Source organism: Leptodactylus fuscus, chromosome 1 (genome assembly GCF_031893055.1).
Source record: "Leptodactylus fuscus isolate aLepFus1 chromosome 1, aLepFus1.hap2, whole genome shotgun sequence".
NCBI classification, from domain to species: Eukaryota; Metazoa; Chordata; class Amphibia; order Anura; family Leptodactylidae; genus Leptodactylus; species Leptodactylus fuscus.
This window is the reverse complement of record NC_134265.1, coordinates 172,701,345-172,720,314: the sequence shown is the minus strand read 5'-3', so window position 1 is coordinate 172,720,314 and position 18,970 is coordinate 172,701,345. Positions and strand designations below refer to the sequence as shown.

The window sequence follows — 18,970 nt, the reverse complement described above, 5'->3', positions numbered from 1 at the left end:
GATCCGATATTTAGCTCAGAAGGACAACTCCACAGTGTCATTTAGCCGACTAGGAGACAACATAACCAATTTCTTCATCAACAATGACTCTCATTGGTGTAATTTGTGCATCAGCATCCCATCGCGGCTAGCTGCGCAAAAAAGCCACACGGCAGAAAAGTTTTCCACAGTGTATACTTACCCTAAGTTTCATTTTGAGTTTGGATGTATGACACCCATTGTTTGTATTTTGATTGTAAACTATATGATGAATATGTCATGACCTGCTTTAGAGGTTCATCACTTTAATACAATCTGTGTAATTGGATTTTAGGCCAGACCAGAAATTATTCCACCAGATGAGTCTGAAGAAGCTGAAGAAGAGGAAGATAAAGAGGTGGACTTATCTATACCAGGTTCTTCTTATATAAAACTTATGGCTCTTACACCTTCCTCAGTATTACCTGGTAAGAAACTCAAGATTGCAAGTTATAAGAATAACAATTTAAAAAATCTGTTTTTAAAGGGCAAATGTTTTTGGAAGAGCTGATATGTCCATGCATTACAGCGCAAGGACCTTGATTTAAATGGACACTGTGTAATGAATCTACAGAAAAATTAACCCCTTCTGCACATTAAACATACATGTACATCATAAGCAGGAAAGATAATTCCAGGGATACAGGAGCTATGACAATGGGATCCCGGCTATATCTGACAGCAGGGACCGGGATTATTCTTTTCTCACATGTAGACCCCAGCATATAAGTGGTTTACGGAGAGAGTGGTCTCCCTTTGTCATTCTATCACCCTCCTGTGATTATATTTGTGGTTGGTGTGACCTCCAGATCTGCCAACCTCTGGAAGTCTAGTAGAGATGCATGCAGGGTAAAAGGTAGGTTCGCACTGCTAACATTGTATTGTATTGATCTGACCCATCAAAGGATAAGAGCAACAGACTGAAATGCATACAGAGTGACTGGTGCAGATGGAGCACCCTCCAATTGCATTCAATTTAATGTTAAAAACAAGATGTAAGCTTTATTCCATCTTGTTTGATTACCTTTTTTTGAGGAAAGAAAAATCCTGGAGGAACATCTCTTCTGTTAGAAAACTAAACGGGATGGAAAAAAGCTTCTGTGAACGTACCCTAATGCTGACCCATTTCCACGTATTAGCAATAAATTATTGCTATTTTATAGTGCACAATCTGTCTGAAAATCAATGAAAAAGCACAAAGTCTGAACAATAAGCTACCTAGCAGCATGTATCCTACATTTACATAACTGTAGCATTTATACTGGCCATTTTGCAGTGGTGCCCATTTTCATGGACCCCTCATACGTTGTAGTATATGGAAGGATTGGTGAAAAAATAGAGCATGACCTATACTTTGGCAGTCCGTTACAATAACCACCAAATTTTTGGTCATGTGATTAGCCCACATTCACAGACCGTGAAATTAACAGAATCTCAAAAACAACAGAAGAAAAACACCAAGTGGCACATAGCATAATTCGGTAAAGTAATGGCTAAATGTAAGGTGAAAAAAGATAGGAAAAACTCTCACCTTGTGGTGTTGTGAAATGGTCACAACACTGCAAAACACATAGGGACCAATTTCCCAGAGGGTCCCTTCTCTGGGCGGGGTACAGCTGCAAGGTTCCTCACCCCTCCGGGTGCAAAAAGAGTTAACCGAAAGACCAACAGGCAGACTCTCAATAAGGATCTGATTTATAGGAACTGCGCTCCCACCGTGGATTTCAGAAGAACGACTTTATTGGCAAGACAAAAATTCCAACACAACACATTTCGGGGCATTACACACCCTTCCTCAGGTGTAATGGTTCTATAGCACACATATAAAAATCAAAAAAGAGGAAAAGAATATACTGGTACATACGCACACATCAAAATTTGTTATAGTGAAAAATCTACCTTTTACAGACAAATGAAAAAAATAGGAACATAGCACAATTGAAGGGGTGATCAACACCAGTATAGCTCCCAACTATGTAACTTAGGCCCTTAAAGAGTGGCGTGTTCTTACTCTCTATACAATACACAAAACACCAAAGGGGTTGAGGTAAGTATAACACTCAACATCAAACACATATATAACTGGTCAGCACATATATATATATTTATTAAATTACACAAAATGTTAAAAATATATCAAATGTCCAAGGACATACACAAAATCGTACAGGGTACAATACCAAATGCGGCAAAAATGCACACAAAATGCTTTTAGTATCAACACAGCCTCTATATGATATAGTCATCAGAGTGATATAGTGTATAAAAGTCAACCATGAAAGGACCTTGTGAGAGCTAAAGTATGGCTCAGAGAGTGATGCAAGATCACACATAGGTTAACCATAAAAGGACCTTGTGGGAGCTGCTCAGCAAATAAATGAAGAATCACACAATACATACTGCTGGTGCAGAGTAAATAGATTTGTGAAACAGAGTCCTGAGTTCAAACTGGATGAAAATACATATCACGGTTACAAAAATAATGATAAATTTTTTTCCCCCTTTTTTAGTGTACCTGTATATTAAGATCAGTGTATAGGTTAGAGCCCTACATATACAGACATGTTATTCATTTTTCCATTTAGGTACTCCCATGTGTCTACCACACTACCTTGCATTTCTAAACCAGTCGTGCCAAACTCGATACCTAAGCTGCTAAACTTTTGAACCGGTTTATTCTTTGTCATTGCCAAGACTATGCCCAGTTCAATACAACTAATGTCTTTGTATATTTCTCAGATTTCACATCAGTCAACACATCCTGAATATTTTAGTGTAGCTTTCAGCTAATGTTTAGTTTAACCATCACTACTTTTGGAAACGAGTTTTGGTATGTGACTACTTTGATCTGCTATCATTCAGTTATAGACTACTACTCGGTCCTATGTGTCTAAAGAGATGAAATGGCCACACAAAGCTTTATGAATGGTAGCGGTGCCATTTTTATACATCAGTGTGCTTTTTCTTAAGTTGTTTTTTTATTTTGTTATAACTTTGAATGAATTGGCAGTACAACAACACTATGATAGGATGCACATACATTATTGAGGTTCCATGTTGATTTATTATTTCTAGTAGATATTCTATATGCCACAGATGCCAGGGATATATAGAGCAAATAACTCTTTTTTTCTCTTTTTAATAATCTAATATAATTGTCCTTTCAGCCTATGAAGAGTTCCTTTCCTCACTGGTGAATCAGGAAATGGATCACATGCCACGTGGTATATATCATAATGCCCTCAGAGGTGGCATTATAAAATCTGACCAGGGGAAAACAGTAGCTGGAATTCCAAGTTTTATGCTAAAAATGTATGAGAAAAACAAACAGCCTGGCCTAAAACCAGGACTTGCAGGTGAATATGCTTCATACACTTAAATTGGTTGTAACTGATGGACATTAGAAGAAAGGTATCTTCATTCTTCCTTAAATGCCCTTTCACATGAATGTGTATTTGGGGCAAGAATTCCATTATATATTATATATGTACAGTCAAAGGTACAATATCATAAATGTTTATTGTAGCACTTTTAAACATGATATCCATAGCCCTCTTTTCTGATAACCAAGTCCCCTGACTAGTTGTTAGCAACTCTCTTCTCCTCTATCTTTTCCATGTGAAATCTGCTTATCTTGGCTAAGTGTATTGGCCTTTCAGCCATTAACCATCTGCTGACCAGTTATCTAAATGTGTGAAATAAGTTGCTGAATAAAATCTACAAGGTTCATGGTAGATAACACAAAAAAGCAGACTATAGTTTGCGGAATGGTTGACTGGGCAGCCCTATTTGCCAAACATTGCTTATTTTATCACAATTCTCTTAATCTGTAAATATATAGAACTAGTCACATAACATATGGTAACTCCATGTTTAAGCATGTCCATAATTTCTTGTTCTGCAAAGGGAACATCACTGTCAGGGTCGGACTGGGGTGTCTAGGGCCCACCAGTGGAATTGTTTCTAGGGGCCCACCACCAGGACCCTGCAGACCAGTGATACTGAGACAGGGCAGCTAAAGGTAATACCATCTCGGGAGCCATGCTGCTCACCCGCCATATGAAGTGCAACAACATACTACCTAAACCTACTGCTACATTCTGTATGGAAAGTGAACAGCGCAGCTCCTAGAAATGTTACCATTACCTGTACCTGTAGTGTCTTGGAAGAGCTGATCTGCAGAGATCCTGGCTGTTGTATCATCACAGATGTAATATTGATGGCCTATCCTAAGGACAGACCATCAATATTATAAAGATGGATAAATCCTTTAAAGATTTGTCCAGGAATTGGATCAACCCATGTGCTTGGAGAGAGGTGTAAAATAAAAAATAAATAAACAAAAAGTGCCTTCACCTGTCCCCATTGCTCCATTGTCCGCCGCCAGTGTCCATTTAGTCTCGTGCCGGCGCCTCCTTGCTGGGAGTCCTGCACCTCATGGGACCGCTGAGACCAATTAGATACAGGATTTCCAGAAATAAGGCCATGAGACTGAACAGACACAGGCAGGAGGATAACGGGGTGCTGGGGACAAAAGCTCAATGGAAAACACTGCGTCTCACTGTTGTGCCTAATCCTTAAAGAGGACATTTCGTCATTTGGGGCACATGAGGTTTAATACACCGCTAGAAAGCCGACAGTGTGCTGAATTCAGTGCAGCTTTCATGTTCTGTGCCCCGGGTGAAGAGCTATCGGTGCCGGTACTGGTGTGCCCCTGGTGTGCTCCTGATGTATACTTTCCCTATATTAATAGGGAAAGTATACCACTGGCAGGAGGCCCCTCTGTGTAAGTGTCGGGGCCCTGGGAAACTGCCGGCAGCCGGCCTTCTTTAGTCATTACAGCGCTGCCCGGCAGCCTGGGGCCCCGAGCATACCGATCCGGCCCCTGCCACTATCAGTGCTCAGTTTATCAATGCAAATGCACTGGACAGGGGCCCGAACTAGCCCCTGACATCCCGATCGGGCCTCTGACCAATGCTTCTGCATTGGGGAAATGAGGACTGACAGTCAAGGCTCGGGGCCCACCGGGGGATTCCCCGGGTTGCCTGGCGGGCCAGTCCGACCCTGATCACTGTCTTGTTTTGAGTAAACTAATTGTACATTGAGCCCAACCAATTGGGCAGAATACTGTCATACAGTGCCTGCCTGCTGTGGTTGCTTCTGGTCATGAAGTAAGGGTCAGACGATGGCATTGAGTGCTATATGGTAATACTCCCTTGCAGTCATAACTATACTACATTTGTATGCAGCAGTAATAGAACAGGACCCGGTCTTTTGCTACTAAGATTAAAGTGTTATGGCATAATACCTTACTCCCTTTGCTTCAGCAAGTACTGCATAATCTATAATTTAAGATATGCACACACTTGCCCAGTATCTTATAATTTACATCTAAGTTTGATTAGATATGCTGAAGATTTATACCCAGTATATACTGCAAAGATTGTTCTTTCGGAGTATCGCTGGCAGCAATCTTGTTGTGGCAGACATATGGAATCAGCAGTAAATGAATCATCCATAATAAACATCCCCCTACGTTCACTCTGTATGGAAGACACAGCAATAATATCGCGGTTGTATCATTGTTATATCAAACAGCTGAAATAGAAATAAGAATTATTCCTTACTACTGTTCTTGGCATAATATCCAATGGTTCACAGCATAACCTACAGTAGTGTCACTGGGTCGTCAGTGTTGGTGTTTTTTGTACATTTTTGTGTGTGTTTTTTTTATATATATATTTTTCTTTTTTACCAAATGTAACTTTTTACAGCCGGCATGCTGCTGTGCTATGACCTGCCTGTTCAGACAGACAGAGATGGCAGACCCATCAATCGATTTCTTGCCAGTCGGGGCCGCAGTTACCAGCAGATGTTAACAGCCCTTATACATGAGGTAACCTGCAAACTTATTACTATGCAATGTGTTAATAAGGTTTTGAGCAATAAGGTTTTTTTTGTTTTTGTTTTTTCTTTTTTTTTTTTTGGGGGGGGGGGGGGGGGTTTACAATTGGCAAAGCAGGTATAAGCAGGGATTCTTTCCCCCATTAAAGGAAGTCTGTTGGCAGGAAATTCTGTATCAAAGTAATAACAGTACCTTGTAGGGCGGATTCTATACGTCGCAAAGATGCCTTTCTTATTCTTCCTTTCCTGCTGCCAGACTCGCTTTAAACACGGTGATACGGATTAATTCACCGTTCAACTTTGCTATATAACTCAAAATTTCCAGCTCTAAGGGTAGTATCACACTTTGGTCTTTATGTCTGTTATTCTGAAGCTCATAAAAATGGACAATAATTAATTAATCAATTAATTAATTGACAGATACATAAACAGCACTTTCTATTTGTATGACTCATCAACTGCAATGTTAAAATTAAACTTTAATGGCCCTCAGTCCCAATATGTGAATTGACTTATTACTCTGTAGTGCCTTATTGTGTCTGTACTTGAACCCTACAAATCGTACAGTGCTGCGGAATATGTTGGCACTATATAAATACAATGTATTCTTATTATTATACATAAATCTATTGTAAGGGCAGGTTCACATCTGTGCCCGTGTCCGCTTTAGGCAATCCTGCTGGGTTTCTGTCTTCTGCCCAGAGAAACTGGACAGGGGACAGAAACCCGGCAGTCAGTTTTCAAACCCATTCACTTGAATGGGTTTGCAAAGTGAGCATCCGTGAGCGTTTTGTGCCTCTCCACAGCGAAACCGGGTTTTTTTTAACCGGACACAAAGTCTTGCATGTCCGACTTTGTGTCCGGTTAAAAATAACGGTTTCGCCGCGGACAGGCACAAAACACTCATGGGCGGTCGCTTTAAAAAACCCATTGAAGCGAATGGGTTTGAAAACTGACTGCCGGGTTTCCGTCCCCTGTCCAGTTTGTCTGGGCAGAAGACAGAAACTGGCAGAATTGCCTAAAGCGGACACAGGCGCAGGTGTAAACCCACCCTAAAAGTAAGCCTAATTATTATTATTATTATCATGTTACTATCAGAGGGATCCTAAATACTAGCAAGCATTTACAGAATAACCAAGCTGTAGTTTAGATCAATGATGAATAGAATAGTGTAATGGTTGAGGCTAACCACAGGAAGGTGTTGCAGGACAGACACGTATATATGATGAATTAATTGATGACAAGTATAATGTCACTTCTTTCATTGAACTTGTAGTTTAAGATATGTCTACTAAAATCCTAGTTTTTAACTAGTTTTTCTTAAATGTTTTTTCTAAATGAAAATATTATGTTCTGTTGTTTGTTTTTTTTCTGTAGGTAAATATCCAGTCCTCTGAATGGCATAGATCCATCCTACTTCCACAGTCTTGGCTTGGCTTCATGACAAGGACGTACCATGCTGTATTGCAGGTGAACTGAAAAAAAAAACTACTAGTTCCTTCAATTTAGGAACACACTTTTGATGTCAAGTAGTGTGGAATCACAGCACCCACGATGGTGGGCCAGACATGTCTATGCATTATAGAAGGTCATTCATTTGCATGTCTGACATGTACTGCCTAATGTACCCTGCAGCAGATGTAGCAGAGGAAAAGTGACTGGCTGCACATGCTAATTTTTGAATAGGGGTATTTTTGAAGGGTTTTTCCAGTGCCAAAAATTTTTTCTCACCCATGGCACATCACCAGGAAATGTCATCAATATGTGATCTGCGTGAACAGACAGTGCATGCATCACTGCTCCTATTCATATGTAATAGGTGCAGCATAGAAGCCCTGTTTACTGTATAGCGGTGGTTCTTGGAAATGCAGTTCTGTTCCTAATTCTTAAATAGGAGCAGTGGTGCATGGTCTCCCTATCCCCGTACTAGCAGTTTGTGGGTTAAAGGAGTTTTCCAGTCCCCCTACTCACTAGCACCCACTCCCTGTTTCCCTAGCTAGCCCACTCACTACTAGACCTTCCCAGCTAACTCATAAAATGTGCTTGGGGAGGTCACATGACCGCCCCTGTAATCTAGATTAATATAGATTTTTGGAACAATTAGTAATTTAGAAGGGGGCGTTTAGCTTAATTTTTAATCAGCAATTTATCCTGGACAACCCCTTTTAAAGGGGTTGGTCACTTTCAGACCAATATTGACAAACAAATGTACAATAAAAAGATATACAATTTTCCAATATACTTTCTGTATCAATTCCTCACAGTTTTCTAGATCTCTGCTTGCTGATAGAGCCCCTTTAAATTTAAGCAATTATATACTGTTAAAAGTTAGTATTGCTTAGTGCACAAAGAACTCAGCTTTGACCATTTTCTGTATATGTAGTTCAAACTGTCTCAGAGATTTAGTCTCAAAGCTGAACTTTTGTGTAATTTTTGAAAAAATCAATGTTTGATAAAAAGTTGCATGAAGGTGGCTGTGAGTATAATAAGCTAGATGGTATTTTTATGATCGCCAGGGTGTCTGCTGTTTGGAAATATATAGGTTTATGGGGTTTAGTCATTGATTCTAATGTATATGGCATGTTTTATTCATGCTACTATTTTTTTCACATTTAAGGCCAAAATCAAGATTTTGAGGTGCACTTTTTTAGGGTCTTAAAGGAAGTTTAGTCACATATACAGTATGTAGTATTGTTGAATTAAAGACACCTTAGACTTAGTATACTAAAGAAATTATGTCAGTATATCCCTACATGTGGTAGAGTTTAGGTCAGAAATTTGGAATTTTGGATTTTTTTTTTAGAAAAAAAACTTTAACTCAAATGTATACAAGTATAATGTAGCATTCCAAGATAAAACTGTTCAAGTTATATTCCCCTGGCTCTCTGCTTTCAGAAAATCTATTGGTATGGGGGTCTTGGACAAATATTTAATTTAGAAATATGTGTTTTATTCAAACATGTCAAAACTGTGAAAATTGCTCTGGCTACTGGAGATGCTAAATTTCCAGAGACCCTTGGCAGTGAAAGGGTTAAAATGTACTGAAATGGTTGAAGCTCAACTACTTGTTTTTATTCCACACACTTTTTCATGCACTTTCTTCCTTTTTTTTGGCAAGAAATTATTGAGATAAAGCCTCAACAATGTAAATATAGGCCTCATTAGTGCATTAAAAAAGATAGACTACACTTGATGTCCTATTCAGATAAAATGTCAAACATACAAACTGATGCATTTCCGTGCATCAGTTTATTTTCCTGTATTTAATATTCTTTTTTATATTTGTAGGGAAGACAAGCAGAACTGGAGATGCAGCTGAAGCATGGAAAAGATGACCCACAAGAACTTCATTACAAGACTTTTACAGCTTGGCTGTGGTAAAAAAAAAATAGAAAATAAAAATGGAACTTACTGGAAATGACAGTTTTTGCTGACCAGCATGTTCTACTATCCATTGCATGTTTTTGTCTCACCTTATAGATATGCCATAAATGCATGAAATATAAATATCCATTTAAAGACTTGCTTTAAGTTCTTTATGCTTCTATATGCTATTTCCTTTATGGATAATTTTATTTCATATATAGTATTTTTGTTTAATAATTTTAACTTCAAAATATCAGTTTTCTATTAAATTGGTAAACATAGGTAATTGGCAAATATAGCAAAGCCCACCTGTGAGAAATATTAGGTGTTTATGCTTTTTTAGCATGTCAATGTAAATATGACTGCTTCCAATCAATGAGACATTGAAAAGGTGCAGCACAACATTTTTCCAGATTTGTAAAACATTCATTGATTTTACTAAGGATTTAACAACTCTTTTGACAACATAGACTATCATATAAATGGTAGGGGATTCAGCAAACTTCTTGTTGTGTTGTTAATACGCTCTGCTTCGATATCAGCGTTGACCATATAATCAAACTTGTGTGCTATATTTCTCTTCATTGCAATAAATGGCCTTTCTGTTGCATGTTACAGGGTGAGAGATGCTCTTACAGAAGTCATCCGGGCTGCAGTCAAGTAAGCTATAACACTAGATTATTTCATGCATATATTCTGTAGCAATGGAAAACTTTTAGCTGCATGTTTTCCACACTTACTCTTTGTTGTTATATATGTTACATACATTATTAGCTATTACTTTGTTGGTCTTCCGGATTTTTAGCGGTATTACTCTACCTACCTAAAATTATTTAAGTAAAGTAATTTCTCCAAAAAGTTTGTTTTGCACTATTTAACTTGAAATATATAACCTCCTTTAGTGTGAAAAGTCAAGTAAAAGTTTGCTGCAAGTGTTACTTTAACTCTTCATTAAATGGGTTTTTCAACTTATGGTTTCACCTGGTTTCCTGTCTCCTCTCCACTGATTAAACACTGTTTTAGCCCTTTTCAAGGTCAGCAGCTAAATGCACTTCCTAAATCTATTACCTATTAATCTCAGGGAATAGAGAAGAAAGAAAAAAAAAAAAAGCAGAGGAAAGGGGGAATGGGGCACAGCTCCAAGCACCCGCCAGGCAACTAGCCATCGCGCAAGGCGTAACAACCAACCAGGTCTCTGCATCTATGGGTACCTTGAGAGAGAATCCATGAGGCCAAACCACCACACAGGCCTCTCGTGCAGTGGACAATCAATACTCGGGAACCTCGGAAAAGAGATGAGGGAGTGCGAGAGTGACAAAGAGGAACCTACCCGAAGTATCCATGACAACCGCATTAAGCTACTTGGCGACGGAGCGAGTAATTGGAACATCGACCCCACTGAGCGTGGAGTCAGGGCAATAGCTATGGTACAAATCAGGTGAACTAAAGGACGACAGGACAGAGGCCAATCCCTCCTTAAAATGCGGATCTTGAAAAAAGGCGACACACATTCCCCATAGAAGACGAGACAAAGAGGGCGCTACCCCGGAGTAATTCGACTGTAGACGTAGGTGAGAGCAGAGAAGTCGAGGCAAAGAGGGACGCTACCCGGAGTATGAAGACCGTAGGAGTGGAAGAGAACAAAGGCTACGGAGTCCAAGGACGGCAAAAGGAGCTGGGGGAGGGGAGAGAGAATGAAGGAAAGTGGGGAGAAGGCCGGAAGAGGAAAAGAATCAGGACAAACACCGGGTAACTGGACAAACACTAGGGAGAAAGACAAAGAGGAAAAAGCTCTTCTGATTCAATCTAGTCCGGATCGGACAACAAAAAACTGTGGGAAACTACCCACTTAAGCAGGTCTCGGGGGCACACCGCAGTATGCCCCCAAAGAGCTGCCAAACCTACTAACAAGGGGGAGAGGTAGTTCAGAAACGTGAAGCTACTCATTCCCCAAGCAGCAAAACAAAATGTAAAAAGGGTGGAGAACGAGAGGGCCAGGCCCAAAAACAAGAGAGGTCGGTCCGAGAGGACCAAAAAATAAAAAATAGTAACACGCTACTGGTAAGCGACGAGGAGCAGTGCCCACGGCGGTCACCAGCAGGGTCAAGGCACTTAATAACATCATGTTAAAGGGGTATTCTCATGTACATAACCATTTTTAAAAATGTAGATAATTAGAAGTTAAACATTTTGCAGAATTATAAGCATTTTCTCTAAATATCTTCTGGTCACAGTCTTGTTGTCTTGATCAGTTGCCAGTGGATACGACCATGAATGCAGAAACTTTCTATGGTCAGAAAATCAGCTACGAGTTTCTTATTATGGCCGGGATATCTTCTGACTATAGGTTCACACTAGCGGCCGGAGTCCATTCTGAGCGCCGGTGAGCGTTTTATGCGCTTTGCTGCTAAACCGTTTTTGTTTTTTTTAAATCGGACACAGAGTACTGCATGTCCGACTCTGTGTCTGATTTAAACAAAACGGTTTTGAGGTGGAGAGCATAAAACGCTCACGGCCGGACATCTTTCAAACCCATTCAAATGAGTGGGTATGAAAGAGTCCTGCAGGTTTCCGTCTCCTGCTCAGTTTTGTGCAGGAAACGGAAACCTGCATGAACGGAGACCGAGCCCTGATATATGTAGTGTCCCTGTCTGATGACCCAGCTACAATAAAGACAGCATGACTGGGTCCCTGACAAGTGCCAGACCATAGAAAATTTCTGCATTTGTGGTTATATCCATTGGCAACCGATCAAAACAACAGACTGTCACCACTAAGAGAAAATCTTTAAAACTCTGCAAAATTTTCAAATACTTATATTTGCAAAATTTTTTTTAAAGGGGCTCTATCAGCAAAATTATGCCGTATGAACCCCACATATGTCTGAATAGCCTTTAAAAAGGCTATTCAGGCACCACTGTTGGTAATTTAAAAGCCCCCCACCCCCGTTTTAAACGAAGACCATAAAAACATATATGCAAATTATACTTTCCATTCATGATGGGCGGTTCGTGCACTGGTGGTCTCACCTTCCTCTGGTGTCTTCTTCCAGCGACGTCCTCCTTCCACACCTTCATCTTCTTTTCTTCGGTGGGTTGTGTTTGAATCCCACGCGTGCCCAGTATTGCTCCCTCCGGAGGGCTACTACGCACGCTCCGGCGCAATTTTTGTCAATGGAAGTTCGCAACTGTACTGCGCATGTGCAGTACGCTCACGTAGTTCTAAGGGGAACTGAGAATACTGAGCATGCTCAGTTCCCCTTAGAACTGCTATGACAAGAATGGCGCCAGAGCGTGTGAGCAGTAGCACTCCAGAGGGAGTGATACTGCGCACGCGCGGGATTTAAACACAACCCGCCGAAGAAAAGAAGATGAAGATGTAGAAGGAGGACGTCGCTAGAAGAAGACACCAGAGGAAGGCGGGACCGAAGATGGCGTCCACCAGTGCACGAACTGCCCACCGTGCATAGTAAGTATGATTTGTATTTATGTTTTTATGGTCTTAACTTTTAATAATCTACAAATATAGATATGATTATGTTCATGGGAATACCCCTTTGACAGTCAAGTTACACCTTGTTACATCATATCCAATAAAGTCCTGTGTGATTAAGTAGGCAGAAGCCAACTAAAACCTATTCTGCTAAATCTTACTCCTGCTATTTTTTATTTCTTTTTGCAGAGATAGTCCTGTGGTAAAGGGAAATGCTCTTTTAGCACTCACCGGCTTAGCAGTTGCTGTATCTAAATATGAAGGCAGTCTTCCTTCAGAGAGTGAAGGTGCCCCAGAGGTCGGTATACCATTGATCTTTAATTACTTGATATTCGTATTCTTGCACTCCATACCCTTAAAACTTGGCATTGCATACAATGTTTGGTAGCAAATAGCAACCTGACATTGAAACACTTATTCCCTAGTGTTGGTTGTAGTTATTTGACTTAATAAACTTACACTTTTGGTTGTATATTTGTGATTTATTTTTTTTCATAACCCTTTTCACTGCTGTGCAGTAAAGTCATTACATGCTTTGGTTAATTAAAAAAATAAAATACATAGAAATGTTTATAGTTCATGACTAGATTGCTAACAGTTCAAAACAGTGGAATTATCCTTTACATACTCTCCCAAATAATTGAAGAGACCAAAAATATCCAGTCAGGGAGACTGTACTGTGATCTTCTCCATTATAGATGTGTCACACGTGCTGTCTTATACTCATCCTCTCCCCAGGTGGACAGCATGTGTTGTACATTCCATGCTGTTCATTATACAGAAAGGTCTTTTGCCTGAGTTGGTCACCCCTTGAGAGAACAGAAAGTTATGTTATTGTCACGGAGTCACCCTGAGATCACAAGACCCAAATGGGGAAAAGAGACCCAGAACTTTCCGATAGAAAAAATAACTAAGTAAGGTTGGATTCACACCAGAGTTCGCACTCCATTCAGGTTTTCCTTACCCGAATCCGCTTGAAAAATGCAGAGAGTAAAGTCCTGAGAGCAGGCCAATATTGATGACACACAATGATATTGTCCCTTTTTTGACTGAGTCCGCAAGTATCACTTGAAGGAAATCTAAGAACTTTTGTGATATTGTGACTGGCAGTTATTATGCCCCGAAATCCCAAACTAATTTTTAGAAGTAAAGTCGTAAATTGAACTTTTATCCATGTGGGAAGTGTAGCCTGATTTGCTATATGTGACGATCTACAACATTATGCGACTCTTCAGGTGATAAACTTTAGGACTTCCTATAATACATGTAACACACAGACTGTCATCTATTATACCACTTGGCCCTGTGGTTTCAGTTATATAGGGATGCCCTCAAAGTCCGTGTCTCTGATCACATGAGTAAGTTCCAGTCAGCAGAATCATCCCAGGCCCTAGAAATACTGCAACCGATTCCCTGACATTTTAGAGATTTTCATAATTGTAATCCAAACTAGAGATGAGCGAACAGTGTTCTATCGAACACATGTTCGATCGGATATCAGGGTGTTCGCCATGTTCGAATCGAATCGAACACCACGTGGTAAAGTGCGCCAAAATTCGATTCCCCTCCCACCTTCCCTGGCGCCTTTTTTGCACCAATAACAGCGCAGGGGAGGTGGGACAGGAACTACGACACCGGGGGCATTGAAAAAAATTGGAAAAAGTCATTGGCTGCCGAAATCAGGTGACCTCCTTTTTAGACGAATAGTGGATTTCAAATCCGGGTCATATGAGAATGTGAACTTTGTGACTATGAGACAGGGATAGCTGTACAGGCAGGGATAGCTAGGGATAACCTTTATTTAGGGGGGAATGTTATTAAAAATAACTTTTTGGGGCTCTATCGGGTGTGTAATTGTGATTTTTGTGAGATAAACTTTTTCCCATAGGGATGCATTGGCCAGCGCTGATTGGCCGAATTCCGTACTCTGGCCAATCAGTGCTGGCCAATGCATTCTATTAGCTTGATGAAGCAGAGTGTGCACTTGAACCCTTGTGCACCCTCAGCTCTGCTACATCAGAGCCGAGGGTGCGCTTGAACCCTTGTGCACACTCTGCTTCATCAAGCTAATAGAATGCATTGGCCAGCGCTGATTGGCCAATGTATTCTATTAGCCTGATGAAGTAGAGCTGAATGTGTGTGCTAAGCACACACATTCAGCTCTACTTCATCGGGCTAATAGAATGCATTGGCCAGCGCTGATTGGCCAGAGTACGGAACTCGACCAATCAGCGCTGGCTCTGCTGGAGGAGGCGGAGTCTAAGATCGCTCCACACCAGTCTCCATTCAGGTCCGACCTTAGACTCCGCCTCCTCCGGCAGAGCCAGCGCTGATTGGCCGAAGGCTGGCCAATGCATTCCTATGCGAATGCAGACTTAGCAGTGCTGAGTCAGTTTTGCTCAACTACACATCTGATGCACACTCGGCACTGCTACATCAGATGTAGCAATCTGATGTAGCAGAGCCGAGGGTGCACTAGAACCCCTGTGCAAACTCAGTTCACGCTAATAGAATGCATTGGCCAGCGCTGATTGGCCAATGCATTCTATTAGCCCGATGAAGTAGAGCTGAATGTGTGTGCTAAGCACACACATTCAGCACTGCTTCATCACGCCAATACAATGCATTAGCCAGTGCTGATTGGCCAGAGTACGGAATTCGGCCAATCAGCGCTGGCTCTGCTGGAGGAGGCGGAGTCTAAGGTCGGACCTGAATGGAGACTGGTGTGGAGCGATCTTAGACTCCGCCTCCTCCAGCAGAGCCAGCGCTGATTGGTCGAGTTCCGTACTCTGGCCAATCAGCGCTGGCCAATGCATTCTATTAGCCCGATGAAGTAGAGCTGAATGTGTGTGCTTAGCACACACATTCAGCTCTACTTCATCAGGCTAATAGAATACATTGGCCAATCAGCGCTGGCCAATGCATTCTATTAGCTTGATGAAGCAGAGTGTGCACAACGGTTCAAGCGCACCCTCGGCTCTGATGTAGCAGAGCTGAGGGTGCACAAGGGTTCAAGTGCACCCTCGGCTCTCCTACATCAGAGCCGAGGGTGCGCTTGAACCCTTGTGCAGCCTCAGCTCTGCTACATCAGAGCCGAGGGTGCGCTTGAACCCTTGTGCACACTCTGCTTCATCAAGCTAATAGAATGCATTGGCCAGCGCTGATTGGCCAATGTATTCTATTAGCCTGATGAAGTAGAGCTGAATGTGTGTGCTAAGCACACACATTCAGCTCTACTTCATCGGGCTAATAGAATGCATTGGCCAGCGCTGATTGGCCAGAGTACGGAACTCGACCAATCAGCGCTGGCTCTGCTGGAGGAGGCGGAGTCTAAGATCGCTCCACACCAGTCTCCATTCAGGTCCGACCTTAGACTCCGCCTCCTCCGGCAGAGCCAGCGCTGATTGGCCGAAGGCTGGCCAATGCATTCCTATGCGAATGCAGACTTAGCAGTGCTGAGTCAGTTTTGCTCAACTACACATCTGATGCACACTCGGCACTGCTACATCAGATGTAGCAATCTGATGTAGCAGAGCCGAGGGTGCACTAGAACCCCTGTGCAAACTCAGTTCACGCTAATAGAATGCATTGGCCAGCGCTGATTGGCCAATGCATTCTATTAGCCCGATGAAGTAGAGCTGAATGTGTGTGCTAAGCACACACATTCAGCACTGCTTCATCACGCCAATACAATGCATTAGCCAGTGCTGATTGGCCAGAGTACGGAATTCGGCCAATCAGCGCTGGCTCTGCTGGAGGAGGCGGAGTCTAAGGTCCGACCTGAATGGAGACTGGTGTGGAGCGATCTTAGACTCCGCCTCCTCCAGCAGAGCCAGCGCTGATTGGTCGAGTTCCGTACTCTGGCCAATCAGCGCTGGCCAATGCATTCTATTAGCCCGATGAAGTAGAGCTGAATGTGTGTGCTTAGCACACACATTCAGCTCTACTTCATCGGGCTAATAGAATGCATTGGCCAATCAGCGCTGGCCAATGCATTCTATTAGCGTGAACTGAGTTTGCACAGGGGTTCTAGTGCACCCTCGGCTCTGCTACATCAGATTGCTACATCTGATGTAGCAGTGCCGAGTGTGCATCAGATGTGTAGTTGAGCAAAACTGACTCAGCACTGCTAAGTCTGCATTCGCATAGGAATGCATTGGCCAGCCTTCGGCCAATCAGCGCTGGCTCTGCCGGAGGAGGCGGAGTCTAAGGTCGGACCTGAATGGAGACTGGTGTGGAGCGATCTTAGACTCCGCCTCCTCCAGCAGAGCCAGCGCTGATTGGCCGAATTCCGTTCTCTGGCCAATCAGCACTGGCTAATGCATTGTATTGGCGTGATGAAGCAGTGCTGAATGTGTGTGCTTAGCACACACATTCAGCTCTACTTCATCGGGCTAATAGAATGCATTGGCCAATCAGCGCTGGCCAATGCATTCTATTAGCGTGAACTGAGTTTGCACAGGGGTTCTAGTGCACCCTCGGCTCTGCTACATCAGATTGCTACATCTGATGTAGCAGTGCCGAGTGTGCATCAGATGTGTAGTTGAGCAAAACTGACTCAGCACTGCTAAGTCTGCATTCGCATAGGAATGCATTGGCCAGCCTTCGGCCAATCAGCGCTGGCTCTGCCGGAGGAGGCGGAGTCTAAGGTCGGACCTGAATGGAGACTGGTGTGGAGCGATCTTAGACTCCGCCTCCTCCAGCAGAGCCAGCGCTGATTGGTCGAGTTCCGTACTCTGGCCAATCAGCACTGGCCAATGCATTTCTATGGGGAAAAGTTAGCTTGCGAAAATCGCAAACTGACAGGGATTTCCATGAAATAAAGTGACTTTTATGCCCCCAGACATGCTTCCCCTGCTGTCCCAGTGTCATTCCAGGGTGTTGGTATCATTTCCTGGGGTGTCATAGTGGACTTGGTGACCCTCCAGACACGAATTTGGGTTTCCCCCTTAACGAGTTTATGTTCCCCATAGACTATAATGGGGTTCGAAACCCGTTCGAACACACGAACATTGAGCGGCTGTTCGAATCGAATTTCGAACCTCGAACATTTTAGTGTTCGCTCATCTCTAATCCAAACCTTTCCTATAATTCCCAGTTGTTGGTTTTTTTTATTTCCAGTTGGGCATTTTGTTGTTTTATTTTGTTGATATTTGTCTGATTTGTTTTTTTATTCTCTACATTTATGTGTAGTGTACCATGGGCAATACAGACCAAATCTAGCTGATGAAGCCATCTAGGCGAAGCCCGTGTTGGAGTTCATCAGCTAGATTTGGTCTGTATTGCTCTATTATTCTATTGGTGATTTATCTGCTAGTTTTTGTGATATCCACCCTTATATATAGTTTGGCTATTTACACTTACACTATTTATCCCAGTTTTGGTTTATGTACCTCTTTGACATAATCTTGTTCATAGCCATCCTATACATAGTAGACTTTTGCTTTACTACCACATTTATTTCCACAATTTTGATTTATGTACTGCATACTTACCTGTCTGCTGATCGCTTTCTGTGACTGGGACTCTGTTTTCCTTCCTTCTTTCCTACCTTTTTAATTTTTTATAAATTATAAATATAATTGTTTGGGGTTTTTTTGCTACAAAGACCAAAAGTTTAACTAAGCATTGTAATTGGCTTTTATTATTTGCATATATTGTTTGTAAATTGTTATATTCATTACGTTGAAGAAATGTAATAGATCTTGATATTTATAATTATTTATCTGCAGCTTGGACCTGATATTTTGCCTACCAACGCATGGCTTGGTATGGTGGTTGATACCCTACTGAGTATTGTCAACAGTCACTACCATCCCAAGGGTAGAATCTTTCCTTGGTTCCAACATGTAAGTTGGTTGTGAATGTTTGTTTATTACATTTTATAATATCTTTGAATAACAGACTTGAGGTGTGACAACTTAGTTCACTAACTTTTCATTGAGTATTTTTTATTAATTTATTTTTATTTTTTAAATGTGTGAAAGAGTTTAATATGCATGATCTCTGTCATCAGCAACATAGATAGTTCATGTTCACCTGGATGTAACATTATTTTCCTAATAAAAATGTGTGCCTTTGTTGCCAAGATATTCATTTATTTTGCAATATGTAAATGAGTAGTGTGGAGTACCAAGAGCGGCTCAGTTGCTCAAGATTACTACGTTCCACGCTGCTATACTATGCCCTC

The 18,970-nt window shown here is 41.7% G+C and overlaps 1 protein-coding gene across 1 annotated transcript in view; it reads left to right on the top strand.

Annotated features, from left to right (window-relative positions):
* FOCAD (focadhesin) overlaps positions 1-18,970 on the top strand; it is a 196,459-nt gene that overhangs the window by 108,818 nt on the left and 68,671 nt on the right. Inside the window, exons 19-26 of the mRNA XM_075279906.1 lie at positions 314-446; positions 3,186-3,374; positions 5,793-5,914; positions 7,300-7,392; positions 9,211-9,299; positions 9,907-9,948; positions 12,970-13,078; positions 18,513-18,629. Coding sequence (XP_075136007.1) covers positions 314-446; positions 3,186-3,374; positions 5,793-5,914; positions 7,300-7,392; positions 9,211-9,299; positions 9,907-9,948; positions 12,970-13,078; positions 18,513-18,629 — 894 coding nt within the window. The remainder of the gene's footprint in view (positions 1-313; positions 447-3,185; positions 3,375-5,792; positions 5,915-7,299; positions 7,393-9,210; positions 9,300-9,906; positions 9,949-12,969; positions 13,079-18,512; positions 18,630-18,970) is intronic.